The 15171-nt window shown below is 46.3% G+C and overlaps 1 protein-coding gene across 6 annotated transcripts in view; it reads right to left on the bottom strand.

Moving 5' to 3' along the window:
* Window positions 1-224: 224 nt before the first annotated feature.
* The window catches only part of SPTBN1 (spectrin beta, non-erythrocytic 1), a 211195-nt gene continuing 196248 nt past the window's right edge, over window positions 225-15171 (bottom strand). For 5 of the 6 annotated variants that reach the window (XM_027555290.1, XM_027555291.1, XM_027555292.1 and 2 more), the window contains 9 exons: window positions 14486-14624; window positions 13585-13669; window positions 11641-11837; window positions 10432-10544; window positions 9680-9743; window positions 5108-5346; window positions 3727-3900; window positions 1993-2035; window positions 225-1193 (listed from right to left, as the gene is read on the bottom strand). In XM_027555290.1, the coding sequence (XP_027411091.1) occupies window positions 975-1193; window positions 1993-2035; window positions 3727-3900; window positions 5108-5346; window positions 9680-9743; window positions 10432-10544; window positions 11641-11837; window positions 13585-13669; window positions 14486-14624 (1273 nt within the window). In that variant the 3' untranslated portion in view covers window positions 225-974. Of the gene's footprint in view, window positions 1194-1992; window positions 2036-3726; window positions 3901-5107; window positions 5347-7419; window positions 9744-10431; window positions 10545-11640; window positions 11838-13584; window positions 13670-14485; window positions 14625-15171 lie in introns of those variants that run through there. The other variant, XM_027555297.1, reaches the window with a different exon arrangement.

Raw genomic sequence — 15171 nt, 5'->3', positions numbered from 1 at the left:
GAGTTCATTCCTATCAATGCCATTTTGATTGTGCAGTAAGATGAAAATTTGTCATTATAATCATTACAGTGACAGAGAAATGCACACTATGTATCAAAGAGCAAGGTAATGAAGCAAATTATAACACAGTGTGGTAACGCACAAGCAAGTAACCATTACGGTAACATGACTTTGTCCAGTAAATGCCTCGGTTCCACTTGTACACTTACCAATGATTTAAAGGGTTTATTATACATCTAGTTTTATTATACTTTGTACTAGAATTATCTCAAACATACAATATAATGTATTTCAGCAAAAAAAAAATTGAAATTACAGATTATTTAAAACAGTATCGGTTTTCTATTCCTTCTTGTATCCCGACATTCTTAACTGCTGTCCAGGTTGATGCAGAAAAGCTGCATGTCGTGTGTTAGTAAGTGATGCCAGGTACAAGTGGCTTGGTCTGTAGAGTTAACAGTGGGGCTGCACTGTGGCTGCAGCGAGATCATCACACACAATCTGTTTAATCCAGGTTAGACCCATCATGGGCGCTTCTAATAGTCAAACCACTGGGAGTAAATGGGAGAGAATGGTGTCGGGACATTGGTATGTCTCATCTGTGGTGAGCACAGGAAATATTGTTTAAGCACCGCTGCCTTGCATACCAACAGCACTAGAGGCGGGTTATTTCCAACACAGCCTCACAAAATTGAGGAACAGTTTAAATACTGAGATCTAATCTATATAATTTAGTTAAAAAAAAAAAAAATCTGGTCTTCCCTCTGCACCTCAAACTTTTGTTAACTTGGAGATAAAGTGTTTAGGTTGTATTTTTCCCCACCCTCCCCGAGAAATGCTCTATAAATTAAGAGAAAAAAAATCAACCACATGGAGGAACATTTAGGCACAGAGAGTAATGTGTTGGTTCTGAGCTTGCATGCTGGAATTTCACTGAAAAGGTAAGAGAAGGGCAGGAAGTGACAGAAAGGAGTTCACTTCTTTTTGCCAAAAAGGCTGAACCTCTTTTCTTTGTCTTTCTCTTTGTCCTTCTCCCGTTTGCCGGGACTGGACTCGCTGGTGATGGTGACGACGCTGGTGGGCAGGGTCTGAGCCCGGCTGGATGCTGGCGTGCTCTGGGTGCTGGCGGACACCTCGTGTTTATCAGAGGAGATGGCAGAGGAGATGGCCTGGATCCATGTGTTCATTTCCTCCTGGATGAAGGAGGGGGGACACAGGTGAGACTCATCTAAGTTGGATGGACATGAGACACTCTCAGTCCACCTGGGTGACCGTCTGAGCTGCTGTGGGTTGGAAAGCTTGGGGACAGCACGTCTGCCTGAGAAGGGACAGTGGCTCTCTAACAAATGCCTGCTTCATCAGGACAGTTGTGAGCATGGTTCGACGCTCACCAGAATTCAGTTTACAGTACCTGAAGGTCCCCAGTGTAGTATATGGTCCTACAAATGTGACGAGCTGGAAGACTGGCCTATAGCATGGGAGTCAGGTCCTACCCTAGAAAGTGCTTTTTCTTTTTTGAAATTGAAATCTATTTGATATACCACATTGTGTAAACTTAACAGAAGTTGCTTTTTTTGAATTTAATGCCCTACACATGTTGTTTTCTCATCGGCAGACCATACAGCCAAGCGATGGTTGGTTAAAAGCAGTGGAGTGCAGTGGGCACAGAGGGGAGGCTCCTGGCTGGGTTGTGGGCTCCACACAAGTTTGGAGACCACCTCCCTGTGCGTCACCCACAGCTCTCCTCCATGAACTTCAAGAGACCCTGCGCTAGCTTTCCTGCCAGGGTAGGAGAACAATGAGATGACATTTACTGCCTCTGACAGACACAGGAGAGCAGAAAACCTTCCAGCATCTGTGACTGTGGAGACCAGAGGACAGATGCCACCGCTGATCATCACTTATGTGAAGAGCATCATATATAAGGCTCATCAGGCCACAAACACTTGTAAACTTATATTCGAAAAAAAAAAAAAATTCTTAAAAACTTACATCATCTTTGGCTTGGAAGAGGTACTCATTGCCATCATTTAGTCTGTAATTTGAAAGAAGAAAGTCAGTCACAATATAACGTAAGAAAAAAAACCCCCTTAACTCTCATATCCTCTGTGGGACAGAAGCAGGCCACAGGAATCACACTAGAAATGCCCGTCGGAACCCTGCACACATCACTCAATGTGTTCGGGCCTGCACGGGATCAGCAGCCACCCCCGGACATCAAAGGGCCATACAATTGGGCCAATATACGCAAGTGACTTGTGTGTTTCAATCACTGCATGTGTGCTAAGTTGCTCCAGCCGTGTGTGACTCTTAGTGACCCCATGGACTGTAGCCCACCGGGCTCCTCTGTTCATGGGATTCTCCAAGCAAGAATAGTGGAGTGAGTTGCCATTTCTTTCTCCAGAGGATCTTCCTGACCCAGGGATCGAACCCACATCTCTTAGGTCTCCTGACAGGCGGGTTCTTTACCACTAATGCCACCTGGGAAGCCCCGTTTCACTCAGTGGAAGGATCAAAAATGTTCCAAATGTATCTATACCCGGATTTGTTGTGGCAAAGACCACTTGGATGACTGATCACTGCTCTAAACTGAATGCAAGAGAAAGCTCTTTGAAAATCATAAGCCCTTTTGAAATCTTGCCACTGAGCTTATATGCCCCACATTAACAAATACCAGACTTTCTGAACTGACAGAAAGTCACAGAAAAGGTCTCCTAGATTTCTCTTCTTAAACACATCTCGGAACTGAAGAAACTGCCCTGGTGAGGCCATTGCTGTGACATGGAGGGGACTGGCTGGGAGGGCTGCATCAAGAGGAAGGGGGCATTACTGGTGCAGGAGTCAGGTGCTCTCTGCCAACATCCCAACCCTCTGACACTGTGTCAGGGAAGCACAGAGGGAGGCAGCCAGGGAGCCTGGCTGTCTGCGCCAGATGTTACGGTACGTAAAGCGTCCCAGGTCCGGACCTGCCTTCTGTGCGCACCAAGAGCTCAAGAAATCACACCGCCTGAATCGCTCTCATTTGTGGTCCTTGGCCTCGACCAGCTGGCGTGAGACACACCCGTAACCAAGGACCGAAGCTTTCCAGATCCCAGAGCAGCAGATCAGATTAGTATTAGTATCATCCTAACTACTAACATTTTCACTTTTTATGTTTTTATTAAAAAAAAAACCTGATTTTCCTGCCCATTTCCAAAGACAAGCAGAACTTCTGAGCTTGGATCCACTCCTGGGGGAGTCGAATGTGTTCTGTAGGGTAGAGACATGTGGACTGGATGGTTCCAGAGGCGTCTGGAACATCCACTGGGTGAGTCAGGGGAGCATGGGGCCCCCTCCTTCTGGTTTGTCTCCATCTGGCTCCTGAATGACTCAGTTGAGCTGTCTCCAGAAAAGTCATGAGAAAGAATAGCATGTCCTAGGACTGGATTAGCTGCACGATGGGGAAACTTTTTCTAAGTGTCCCTTAAACTGTGAGATGTGACGAGCTCACCTTGTCTTAGAAATACTAAGTTCCAGCTGATAAAAAATGAAAGCTCCTTTTCTGCAATGTTCAGCTGTGCCATTCACCACAGAGACGCTGGGGACCCTAACTGAGCTGTGTGCCTATCCTGTCTATCACTCTGTTGGGAACTTTTTAAACGGTAGAGAAGAGGAACCAACTGATCACAGCATCTAAGAAAACCAATGCCTGGTGTGAACACACACCCACTCTCTAGCAACTCTCACCTGAGCTTGAACACGTGCTTCTTCTTCTTGTAATCAAGGGCCACTTCACAGATGGCTTCTTTCAAACTCACAGGGACCTCGCTGTGGTAGGGAATTCCTGAAGCAGCTGTCTTTGCGTCTTTGTAGAAACCCATCTCTTGGTTATTTATGACACAATAAACATTGTGCCAGGACCTGAGCCATAAAGAAAGGCACGACAAGGTTTCGCTCCATGCCACACCCCCTTAAAGAACTGACAGTCTGTTTAATACGAAGATGGTCCCCACACAACATGGCACGATTCCCTGTTATAGTAAAAGCCCTTCCTAAATTCTGTTAAACATAAACAGTGCAACAAAATTCCTCTGCAGACTCCCAAGACAAAACCATATGTTGCTACAATGGCAGGTTTTGAAGGATACTTTTTGCTCTGACTTTGAAGAAAAACACAGTGTCCTCTTCTATTAAAGAAAGGGACTCTTGGCTCTGACCCAAAAGCTTTTTGTGGGTGTCTGATACCCTCTCGTGGTAATGGGGTACAGGCCAGGCTCCTTATTGGAAACATGCCTGTCCTTAAGTGGCTCTTCAATCTCAGCTTCATTCTGTAATGTGGCCTGGCAACCTGATAGGAAAGCAGATTCAGGGCCATGAACACGTATGGTGCACTGCCTGAGTTAGAAACAGGCAGCTTTCCTCCTCCCAGGACATGGCAAACTACCCTAAGACACTGCTTTTACCAGAAGACACTTTACTGCCACCTTCCTGTATTAACAAATAAATTATACCGTTCTCAATGTGGATGGCAGCTCTTAGATGGGATTCCCTCGTACAGTGTACAACCTGTACAACTGTAGTGGTGGGTCCCAGGCAGTTTAGCTTACTGGTTAAGCACACAGGCTGTGGAGTCAGATAAGTTTTACTAGGGTGTGCCAGCTGTGCCATTTACTAGGGTATTACACAGGGTGAGCTTTCTTAACCTCCCAGAGCCTCAGTTATGAACATAATAAAAGTAGGGCTATTGGGAGATAATCAATATAAAGACTGCTAGGAGAAAAGGTGACTTAAACACTCCACATTAAGCAACCCACTTAAACAACCCACAAGGAGGAAAAATAACAGTGAAATCACTTCACTCTAGGGAAGACTCCTCCCTCTCAATCTAGTGGCATTCCTTCTCAGGCCTACTAAGGCCTCTTCTTCCTGTTCTCTCACACACTTAACCCTTCCTTGTCCTGGTGAATAAAAAGCACTCTACTCCCACTTCCCCAGAAGGATGTGATGTCCAAGAAGCTACAGAACCAACCAGACACACGCACACGCACTCCCCTCTCAATCGAGAGCCGTCCACCTCCACCTCTAACGGGCTGACTTCCCCTAGGACCGCCGGCCTCTGTGCTGTTACCTGCTCGAGGCCTTCTTATTGTGGGCCTCCCACTCGTGCTTCCGGTTCAGGAAGCCTTCCATCTGGGCCGAAGGTGTCTCCTGGGTCCTGGCTGGCAAGGTGGCGGCACTCTGGGCTGGGAGAGCAGTCTTGGCTTTGCGATCAGAGGTGGGGGAGGGGATGGGGCTGGACTCTTTCGAGCTCGTCCTCTGTTCTGCAGCGCCGTTAACCATTTCGCTGGTATCCACTGTTTCTGCCATCTAGGGACAGCGGAGAGGCCATTCAGCTAACCCCGTGAGCCCGGGGGGGGACCACATACGCTCTGACTCGCACACGTGGCTGTGTATAAATGCCTGGCACAGATCGAGGCAGTACAGTAAAACCATTGCACATCCCACAAAGCCAGCTGGACACCAAGGACATTAGAAGGTGGGGGTGGATTAATACCCGCCCATTTACGGGGAGATGAGAAAAGCGAAATGCCAGGATGAGTTTTACTGCACTCTGCTCCTCTGATCAATCCATTTTCTCTAATAGAACTCAGATATTTCCTCTTATGGTTATGTTAAAACAAAAGGACAACAGTAACAATCACACGTATTAAATATGAAAGAGCGGACGTTATACAGCAGCCACCTTACAACCAAGGACGCCACCAGAAGGGCTGGAAGTTGAAGCGAAAGGGCATTCACAAACAGATGGATAGACAACTCTATCAGAGCTACACGGCATTCCCCCAGAGTCAGACAAAAAAGACCTTCAGTTTCTGAAAATGCTCTCCAGCTCCCCTCCCCGCCCACCCCCCGACACGTGGTCATAAACACATGCAGAAATTAAGACAGCAATCATGCACTTCATGTCTACCATCCCCGTTAGACTTTGGAACTTAAGAGCTGGAAGGAAATGAGGCAAGTCAACGAACATCAATGTAACCACGTCTGCCGAAGTTGTATCGTGAGTGGGTTGTAGTTTGTGTTAAAGGAGCTGGAAAAGCCAATCACAGTCACTCAACACCACACGGCTATTTACCCCCAAACAAAGACAGAACCAGGGCCTTCCCCATCACGTGCTGGTTGATCACGGTGCCTTGCTGCACTGAGACGAGGAAGCCCAGCCAGCCAGGCTTCCTGCAGCTCTGACCCTTCAGGCTGGAGTCGTCTTCGGGAGTTGTTCCTTCCCAAGCTCATTGCTATGGTAACCCTCACGGCTTTTCGGCTTGGGAAATGCGGTAGGGTCTCCATTCATTATCGCTTTCAGCCTGTGTGCCATCAACTGTGTACCATGAACTGTAGCAGGCCCCTGGCTGATACACCCAGGGTGTGGGATTAGCGAGTTACTAAAGCTGGGTGTGGCTGACGCTTTAGTGGATTACAGACAACCTGCACCCCTTGTACACGGACAAACATGGAGGTGTCAATGGCACGCTCATTAGATAACGTCCCCCACCACTGCTGCCCAGAACCAAGTGACACCAAATTAGCAGCAACAACCTCGACAGGATCAATGGCAGACTGGCCACCACTGCTTGAACATCAGATATGTCAACTCTCGGAAACTGAATGTCTCTGCTGGGTCTTACCTAAGTGACAGGGCAGGAGTCAAGTTTATATTCTGTCTGAACAAACTATCACTGTCAGCATCGGAGTTTAGGGTGGGACCAGAGGCAAGGCACTTGAAGGGTGTTTGTGATTAGACCTCTTTATCCACACAGCAATGTGGAAACAGGATCGTGAGGGCAGAGAGGCATGGGCGAGGAGATGCATGGTGATTATCCTGGCCTTGCAAGTGACAGCCTGCAGACATGTGCTTATAAGCAATGGGCTATTTAAATATCTCTCTTGCCTTTCACTTTTTTAAAGGAGAGACAGAGGGGAAATAATGACCAAACAATAAAACACCCCTGAGTCGAAAGAAAGTGAGTGGACTTTAAGGCTGACTAGTCTGTTTTGGTGTGAGATTTCAAGAGACTTCTAGTGGGGAGGAAGTATGAGATTGGTCTGGAAGGCCTGTGTCAGGCGTGAGTCCAAGGAGACATGGGGTTAGTGTGGACAGAAACCAGGTTAAAAAAAAAATTAGTGCTGCAGGTGTGACTCAAAAACTGCAAGTGACAGCAATGACCTGGACAGCGGAATGCTTACTGGGAAAAGGCTAAAATTTCTCATACTCGGTCAGACTCCAAGGCAGGTGAAGGCCAGGGGAAGCCTCAGCTGGGGGAAATTCTGCAGCAAAAATTTTTTTCTTTAGAGTTAGAAGGAAAGAGAAAACCCCAAACCAGTATGCAGAGATAATTAATGTTTATGCAAATGAATCACTAATCAAGAAAACAAGAAAAATAAAAGGAACAAAATGAATTTTAATGGACATGTGCTTAAGCATGCCAACAGACAACACGCAACTAGAGACAAACATCAAAAGCAAATCATGGTGCTGTGACCAAACAGTGGGTACCGTGGATCCCCCCGCCCCCACCCGACATTGCTTCTCTTTAGCAATTAGTCCAGAGTGCTTTAGTGGCTGGATACACCTGAGATAGTTCAATCAGAAGGTGGACATAAACGCGACGTGACAACTAGTAGCACACGGAAGGCCTGATCGGTTTCTAAGTGCACGAAGCAGCGCTACTGTCGAAAGGTCATTAACTTGAGTCTCTGCACTGTAACTCAGAAGAATGAAAAGAGCTTTTCTTCTTCTGATACAATCCAATTACAACTAAAAATTTGTTCTGGCAAGCTACAATTTAAAAATCTAGATTAAAAATAGGCATGAGAACAAATGCCAAAAACATCATAGCACTCCTTCCCTCTATGCTTATGTGGCTTCTGTTTTTTTTGGTCTTCTGAATACAAAAGGCATAAAATTGGGTATTAGTCCTACTGATACAAAATTTAAACATATATATATGGACACATCACATATATACATAGAGATCAATGACACATACTATTTGGAGCCAGGAACTGGGCTCCCTAATGACCAAAGATGAAGCAGTATTTTTTTCTAAAATGAATTTTGGTATGTTTTAAGGCAGAGACCCAACAATGGTGCATACTACTCCCAGAACATAAGAAGCTTGGCATCTATCTATATACCCATCTACAGCCGCCAAGTAGATAGATATGTACATAGAAATAAGGAAAAAACAAACAAGATGCTATATGATGTTATCCTGACAAAAGAAAAAAAAGACATGCATCATGAAATGAAAAGACAAATTAGACTTAACTCATGGAGAACACATATCAAAACAGGTCTTCTGATTCCACTAACATCTAAATATGGCAAATGAGTAAGTGAATGTCTCACACAGCTTTCATGTAATGTGGACCTGGTTTGGTTTTGTCTTTATCGGTACCAGGAAATCATCTCTTTCTTTAGCTTTTATTCCTAAGGAATAGAATTTCTGATAAAACATTTCAATCCCTGCTGGTGGTCTGATAACAATATCTTAAAAGACTCCTTATTAGAGAGTGCCACAAAAAGTCGTTAAGAAAATGAAAAATGAACTGGAAGATCCATACGAGACACACAATGGAATTTATGTCTAAAGAGACACCGAAAGAACTTCTGGAGCCTGAAGGCACGCAGTGGCTCCTGGGGTGGTCTCTCAAGTGCATCGTTCAAGTAATCAGGGTGAAACAGCATGGCTTTTGTTCCACTGGTTGGAAAAATTTAAACAGTTTGACACCCTGAAGTCATCAACTGGATGGAAAGGCATGGAAGTCTGGCTGGGCAGGCTTCCCAAAGATGCCGAGAAGTGCTGCCTCACCTGCCAGGATCCACGCCCCAGCAGCACTGATGGTGACCCAGATGGAGGTGGAGGCACCTGACTCCTGAGGCCAGCTGTGTTAACTGCTGTAAGCGAGCCTACCACTCTCAGCTCGGGACTTGGCAGAAAAAAATAGAGGAACTGGTTCGTAAAAAGGTAATAAATGACCTGAGGGTCTCAAAACCGTTCAGATTCTGCACCTAAAGCAGCTTCAACTCTTTTCTACTGTTTCTCAATAAATGACTGCATCCTTCATGGAATGTTACACAGCTGACCTTAGGTTTAATCCTAGTACCGGAGGTCTCCCTCCTCATCCACCAGTCTTCCTAGTTCCTGGTGAACTGCCGCAGGTTAATAACATCTGTGATGGGAGCTACGTATGGTGCAGGACTGCACCCTGTTAGTACAACTGGATGTGCCATACCTGTCGATTCTAGTTTTCTTCTTCATTTTGCTGTAATCTCATTTAATTTCAATTACTCACGTAAGGCTTTTGCTGCAACATCTTAATAAAGTAAAAAGCTCACGATAAATAAACAAAAATTATGTAGGTTGCTTTCAGGCAATGGAGCATCCATCAGTTAAAAGACTCAAATAAACATGAATTAAATGCAAACAAATATGAAACCAAGGAAGACTACGAATTCGGTAAAATTTTTAACACTGTGGGTGAAGTGGACGCCAAAAGGTCAAACCAATGGGATTTGGAAAGAGTGGTTCTTGACAAACAGTAGCGAACTTCACAGTCCAGACCACGGCTGGTCACTGGCTGTCCGTCTGCTATTAAAGTTTTTGTAGTTTTGGTAGGTTTGAGAGCGGTAACTAACCCGTGGAGATCCCTGTTCAGCCGGCAAACCATTCTGGGAAACTTGCTCTCCTTTTGAAGTATCCCTGTTGGGAAAAAAGGGAAGAGAAGATGGAGGAGAGGAGAGGAGGAAATGGGGAAGGATGGAAGGTAGGGAAGAAGAAAAGAGGAGAAAGAGAAGAGTAAGGCAGGATGGGGGAGAACACAGATCAACTTTATTAGAGCCTCTCTCTCAGAAAAACATAAACATCCCTCTTTCGCATAATGGGATTTCTTTCTAAAAATTTTCAAGTGTTTCAAATGGACTCTATAGAGTGAGACCTCAGGCATCAGTGCCCATAGAGGTGGCATTAGTTGTCACAGAGCTTTAACCACAGCAAAATACTCAGCCTTTCAGAAACAGAGAGTAGTTTCTGCCCTTTGTTTGAAATCACCCAGAACTTTCAGAAAGCATCACCATGCAGTCACTGGCCTGAAATCCAGGTGGTTCACTCCATCCATTTACTTCTGGGGAAGTTGTGTGTGTGTATACACACGTGTGCACAGCAGAGAGAGTGCTGTCTACATTCCACTTTCTCTGCCAACACAGCAATGTTACTATGGACAAGTCAGTGTTCTCAGATGTGACTGTGTGGGGTCTATGTTGCCTGCAGAATGACTGACAGGCAATGACTGACAGGAAGGGCACAGCGCAGCACAGGCTCAGAAACGTGCTCCCTAAACCCCACTTGTCACTGAAGCTGGGTGCGGGCAGGTGGGCTGCCTGTGACTCACCACTGCTGCTGGGACTCAGTCTCCTCGGAAACCTTCGTGCTCGGCTCGGGGGAGAGCGGCCGCCTCTTCCTCTCCTCTTCCTCTTGCTGTCTGCGCACTTCCAGTAGCTCCAACTGAGGGAGAACACCATGATGTCTGGCAGAGCCCCAAACTCTGCCTCTTTTAAGGAAATGGTTCCAGGTGAGCCGTATTTTAAGTGTTCTACACTGGATCACACAGGACAATCTGGAGCTCTGACATCCTAAGCAAAAGCTCATCAAGGTCATAGGAACTGAGGCTACAACCCCAAGCCACAGGAAACCAAGGTCTGCATGATGAAGCAGATCCACTGTACACGCTGGCTGAATCCCTGGGAATTGTGTGTGGCACTGGGACACTGAGTTTAATTGCTACATGAACTCTGCAGCCTTTGAATTCACTGAGGAAGAAAGCAGCTGAGTGGGAAGGTCCGTGCCGGACTTCCCATCAGAGCTCAAACACCACTAAGTCAGCACTGCAGTAACTCCCAACGAGGCTTCTTATGCTGCAGTGGGGATTGGGTTTAGCTAAACCCCAATAACACATTTTAAAAAGCCACAAACTAGTCCAACTGAAACTACCCCATTTCACGAGCAGTATGTGAGTACCACAGCATTCCATTTTAGCACAGAAGTATACATGCATAGCTGAGAAGCCCAGAATCCTAAGAAGAACACCATTTCTGTACAGCATAAAGAATCAGCTTTCCACCGGCAGTGCAAGTGTCTTGGGAGAGAGATCACCAGTGAGCAAGCCCTATTCTAAAGCCTTTATTTTGGCAGAAGAGATCATCAGGACTGGGGAGAGCCTGGTGGTCTAGGATAAGCTACTCCTGCCTGATGGGAATTCCAATTCTGAAATCGGAAGATAACTGTATGGCTACGATCCCTAGGAACCAGCTTCTATGAGATATAGGAAAGAAAATCAGATCAAAAGAGGAAAGCAAACCCCAATCAATCAATGCCCAGACAGCAAGTGATCACGGATCTCCATGCCCAGGAAGTGACTAAGGGGGCAGTCAGCCTGGGCCGTCTCCCCAGGTCCAGTACCAAGAGAAACACCAATTCCAGGAAGACACTTCGTGCTTTTAGGAACAAGGCAATGACATGAGCTCCCAGGTCTAGGTGAGCGGGAAGCAGAGCTGCCCACGGGAACCACCACAGAGCACCCCGGCTCCCAGGGGTCACTCACCGTCGTCAGTCTTTCCAGGGCAGAGAACCTCTCGTCCCAGGTCGCTGCAGACTTTTCAAAAGCCTCATGGCGCTTGATGAGCTTCTCAACCTCGTCCACGCTCTGGCCTATCTCTCGGCTGGACAGGTAGGGCTCCTGCCCGAGCAGCCAGGCCTCGGCCACACTGGCATCCCTTGAGAACTGATGGACCTCTAAGACTGCACAGGAGAGCCAAGAGTGAGAATGTGGGCAGGTGATTGGGCAGCCGGGGGTGGTGCTGCCCTCTAGTGGCAGCTGCCTGCACAAGCCGTCTAGTCCAGACCTGCTCTGTCCACATAAACATCAGGGAAGCTATACATGCAACTTCTACTAGCCACATTAAAAACTGGTGAAATTAATTTTAGAAGCACATTTTAGACAACCTGATATATCAAAGTGCTATTTCAACATGTAATCAGTAAAAAAAAGAAAAAGTACTGAGCTGTGTTACACCGTCTTTCTTCTGTATTTGAAATTTTATACTTGGAGCACATCTGAATTTGGACCAGCACAGCACAGGTTCTAAAGAGCCCCATGAGAACAGTAGCTGCCACAAGACCATGAAGGACCAGAGTATACGCTCTGCTCACTCAGCCCTACTACAGTGAAGTAAGCTTTGGAGCCCTGCAGGAATTCACAACCTATGTTCAACCAGACGACCCTGATGGAGCAGCCATTCACTGATCACACTTTCTGGGTTGGAAGTGCTATGTTTTACTTTGGGGGTTGAAAGGGAGGGAAGGGTCTGGGAGCCCGACACAAAACGGAGATGGTATGGGCTACAGGGCTTCTGCTTTATGCATTCTGTCCTCCACTCGAGACACACAGCGTGACCTCCACCTCCTGCACTGTGAGAAGGCAGGTCAGATCCTGCTCTGTCTGTGCTAGGGCTGGCCGGCACTTTCATTACACACTAAGCAGCACTGCCTGGGGCCACTCAGGTAAGAAAAACACTGCGGGCAGCATCGGCATCACACTGGTGGCCCCCAACACTGCACCACACGAGGGACCCTTCACCTCATCAGGACCGCTCAGCACACAACCTGGTGCCTAGCTCACAGTGCGGGGTGTACCCTGGGCTTTGCTGAACTGAAATGAACCTGCCCAGGGAGTGGGCGAGATTAACAGACCGAATTCTCACCCAGAGAATGGTCAAGAGCGGCACTTCTTGAGCTGAGGTGCTCAAGAAATGAGGCCTAACATTTTTTAGAAAAGGACCCTCGGATTCTGCTTCTAGAAAGCACTTCTGGTACCTGAGAATAAGGCTGAAGCCTGCAGGCTCAAGCACAGAATGGCAGAATACAGTAAATATGGTACAGTAAATATGGTGATGCTTCAGTTGGACTACCTTTGGTGTTCATAAATACTACTCCCAATACTGCATGTTATAAATTCTGTTAGCTCACACATTCTCCTATAAAATGAAACTAAAAATAGAACCTACCTCAGAAAATTATTGTGGAAAGTAAATAAAGAAAACACATATAGAATACTTAGAATAATGCCTGCTTCACTGAGAATTCTTTGTCATTGTTAGCTTTCATTAAGACCTAACCAAGCCAACTTTCCACCTTCTTGACTGTGCAGTAACAATTCTTCCTCAAGATAACTTGGGTGGCGGTCTCTTTACTGCACTCCCCCAGAGGGAGGCACAGGCTGTGGTCCCCGTGCTGCTCCTGCACACCTGACACCACTCACAGCACTGAGGCCAATCATGGGAACGAGACAACGAAGGTGACACAGGGACCACTGAAAAATACTTACTAGCATGGAAGAGTTAAATAAGATATTAAAAAACAAACATTCAGAGAGGCTCCAAAAGTCAGTAAGAGATAACACTGTATCAAACCAATTAAAGCAGGTAAATAAACTTGCTTGCTTTCAGTGGGGACCCAGAAAGAGCAGAGAAATTCGGTATATCCTTACTCAGTCTTAACCACTCCCATCGGTCTTCCCACTTGTCAATCATTTCTTTTCTCTTTTCTGTCAACTGCAGTAACTTCTCCTTGATCTGTGAGAAAAGAAGGACCCCAGGGACATCTTAATAGGTTGGACCACATCCTCCTAGTCTGCCCCTTGATGGGCCACTTTATGTATGAAAAACACATTTTACATAGAGATCACCACTAATATAGGAAAGATCAGAGGACCACTCAGTCCATCTGTGTGCCAGGAGAGGAGAGAGGAGAGAAAAGCATGGCGACATTCCTTCCCAGGGGGCTGGGAGGAAGGCCAAGCTCCACCCAAAGTTGCTCTATTGTGAGGTGGCCAACAACGTTTCAAGCCCTCTCCAGACTCCGGGGCTCCCGGGTTGCACACATGCAGAAGAGAAGGGCCAAGCCCCAAGCTCTCTGAGGGCACGTCTGAGCCCTAGAAGGGGGCCTCACACTGATAGCCAGTTACCTCTGTATCACCAGCATCGTAACTTGACTTAGCAATCATGCACTAAAGAGCAAATTGATCTACGGCATAGGGGACAGAGAAGGGGTGTCACCCATGTGGAGGACTGATGGAGGAAGTGAGAGTGACGAACCCTCAGCCATGGTCCTTGAAAATTGTCTTCTGGGCCACAAATTGATTGGTTTTAGACCTACAGTCTTGCCTAAACGCCTTATTCTAACACACAAGAAAGAAGCAAGCAGTTTTGAAATACATGTAAGCATGTGCTTATGTATGTATGAATGCAAACACAGATTTCTCTGTGTGTGTAAATATATACGCATACACATACATACGTACAACACACACATACACACCCAAGAGAGGCATTCTACACCTGAACACCAGCTGCGCTCACCCCTGGGCCCCAGAGCAAAGCAGCACTTACCTCCTCAGATGCGTAGTGCTTCCTTGCCAGCAGGGATTTCCCCAGTTCAATGCAGGTCGTAAAACTGTCATTACGAGCGTCGATTTCAGCTTTGATACCTTGATGATTATTCATCAATAGTTCAACAGATGACACATCCCTAAAATTATACAAATAATACTTTCTTTATGAGACCAAGCTTTTCAAATGCTCGTGCAGGTTTCTAAACACATAATTATTCTGATGGGAACTGACAGCACGGTGTCTGATTCAGTCTGAGCCCAGGTTGGGTCACAGAGCTGCAGCAGAGAGTAGTATTTCAGGGCCAGCTTTGTGGCCTGCCCACTTTTCTCTGCATATGTCTGTGCTCTAGTCATTCTTCTCAATGGAGACCAGAAAAACCACTGGATCTCTGTTCAAACTTCTAGTTTAAAATCCAGTTCATCCTCTTCACGAAGGTTCAGATGAGTAACAGGCATCCCTGATCATGCCCTACTGAACTCCCAAAGGTTCAGGACGTGTTTCAAAGAGCAGTAAATACTGTCTCCTTATTTAGACATGAAGACAGAGCAGAAACCAGCTAAGAAATCAATGACACCATGAAGACTTCTCATCCATCAAAACCTACTGACTGGAAGTCATGAATGACCAAGGGAAACGTTAACTGCTTCATACATGTAATAACCACATTTCTCCTCTTGGGGCAC

This window comes from Bos indicus x Bos taurus, chromosome 11 (genome assembly GCF_003369695.1).
Source record: "Bos indicus x Bos taurus breed Angus x Brahman F1 hybrid chromosome 11, Bos_hybrid_MaternalHap_v2.0, whole genome shotgun sequence".
In the NCBI taxonomy this organism is placed as follows: Eukaryota; Metazoa; Chordata; class Mammalia; order Artiodactyla; family Bovidae; genus Bos; species Bos indicus x Bos taurus.
The sequence above is the reverse complement of the archived record's forward strand: the minus strand, read 5'-3'. Positions and strand labels throughout refer to the sequence as shown.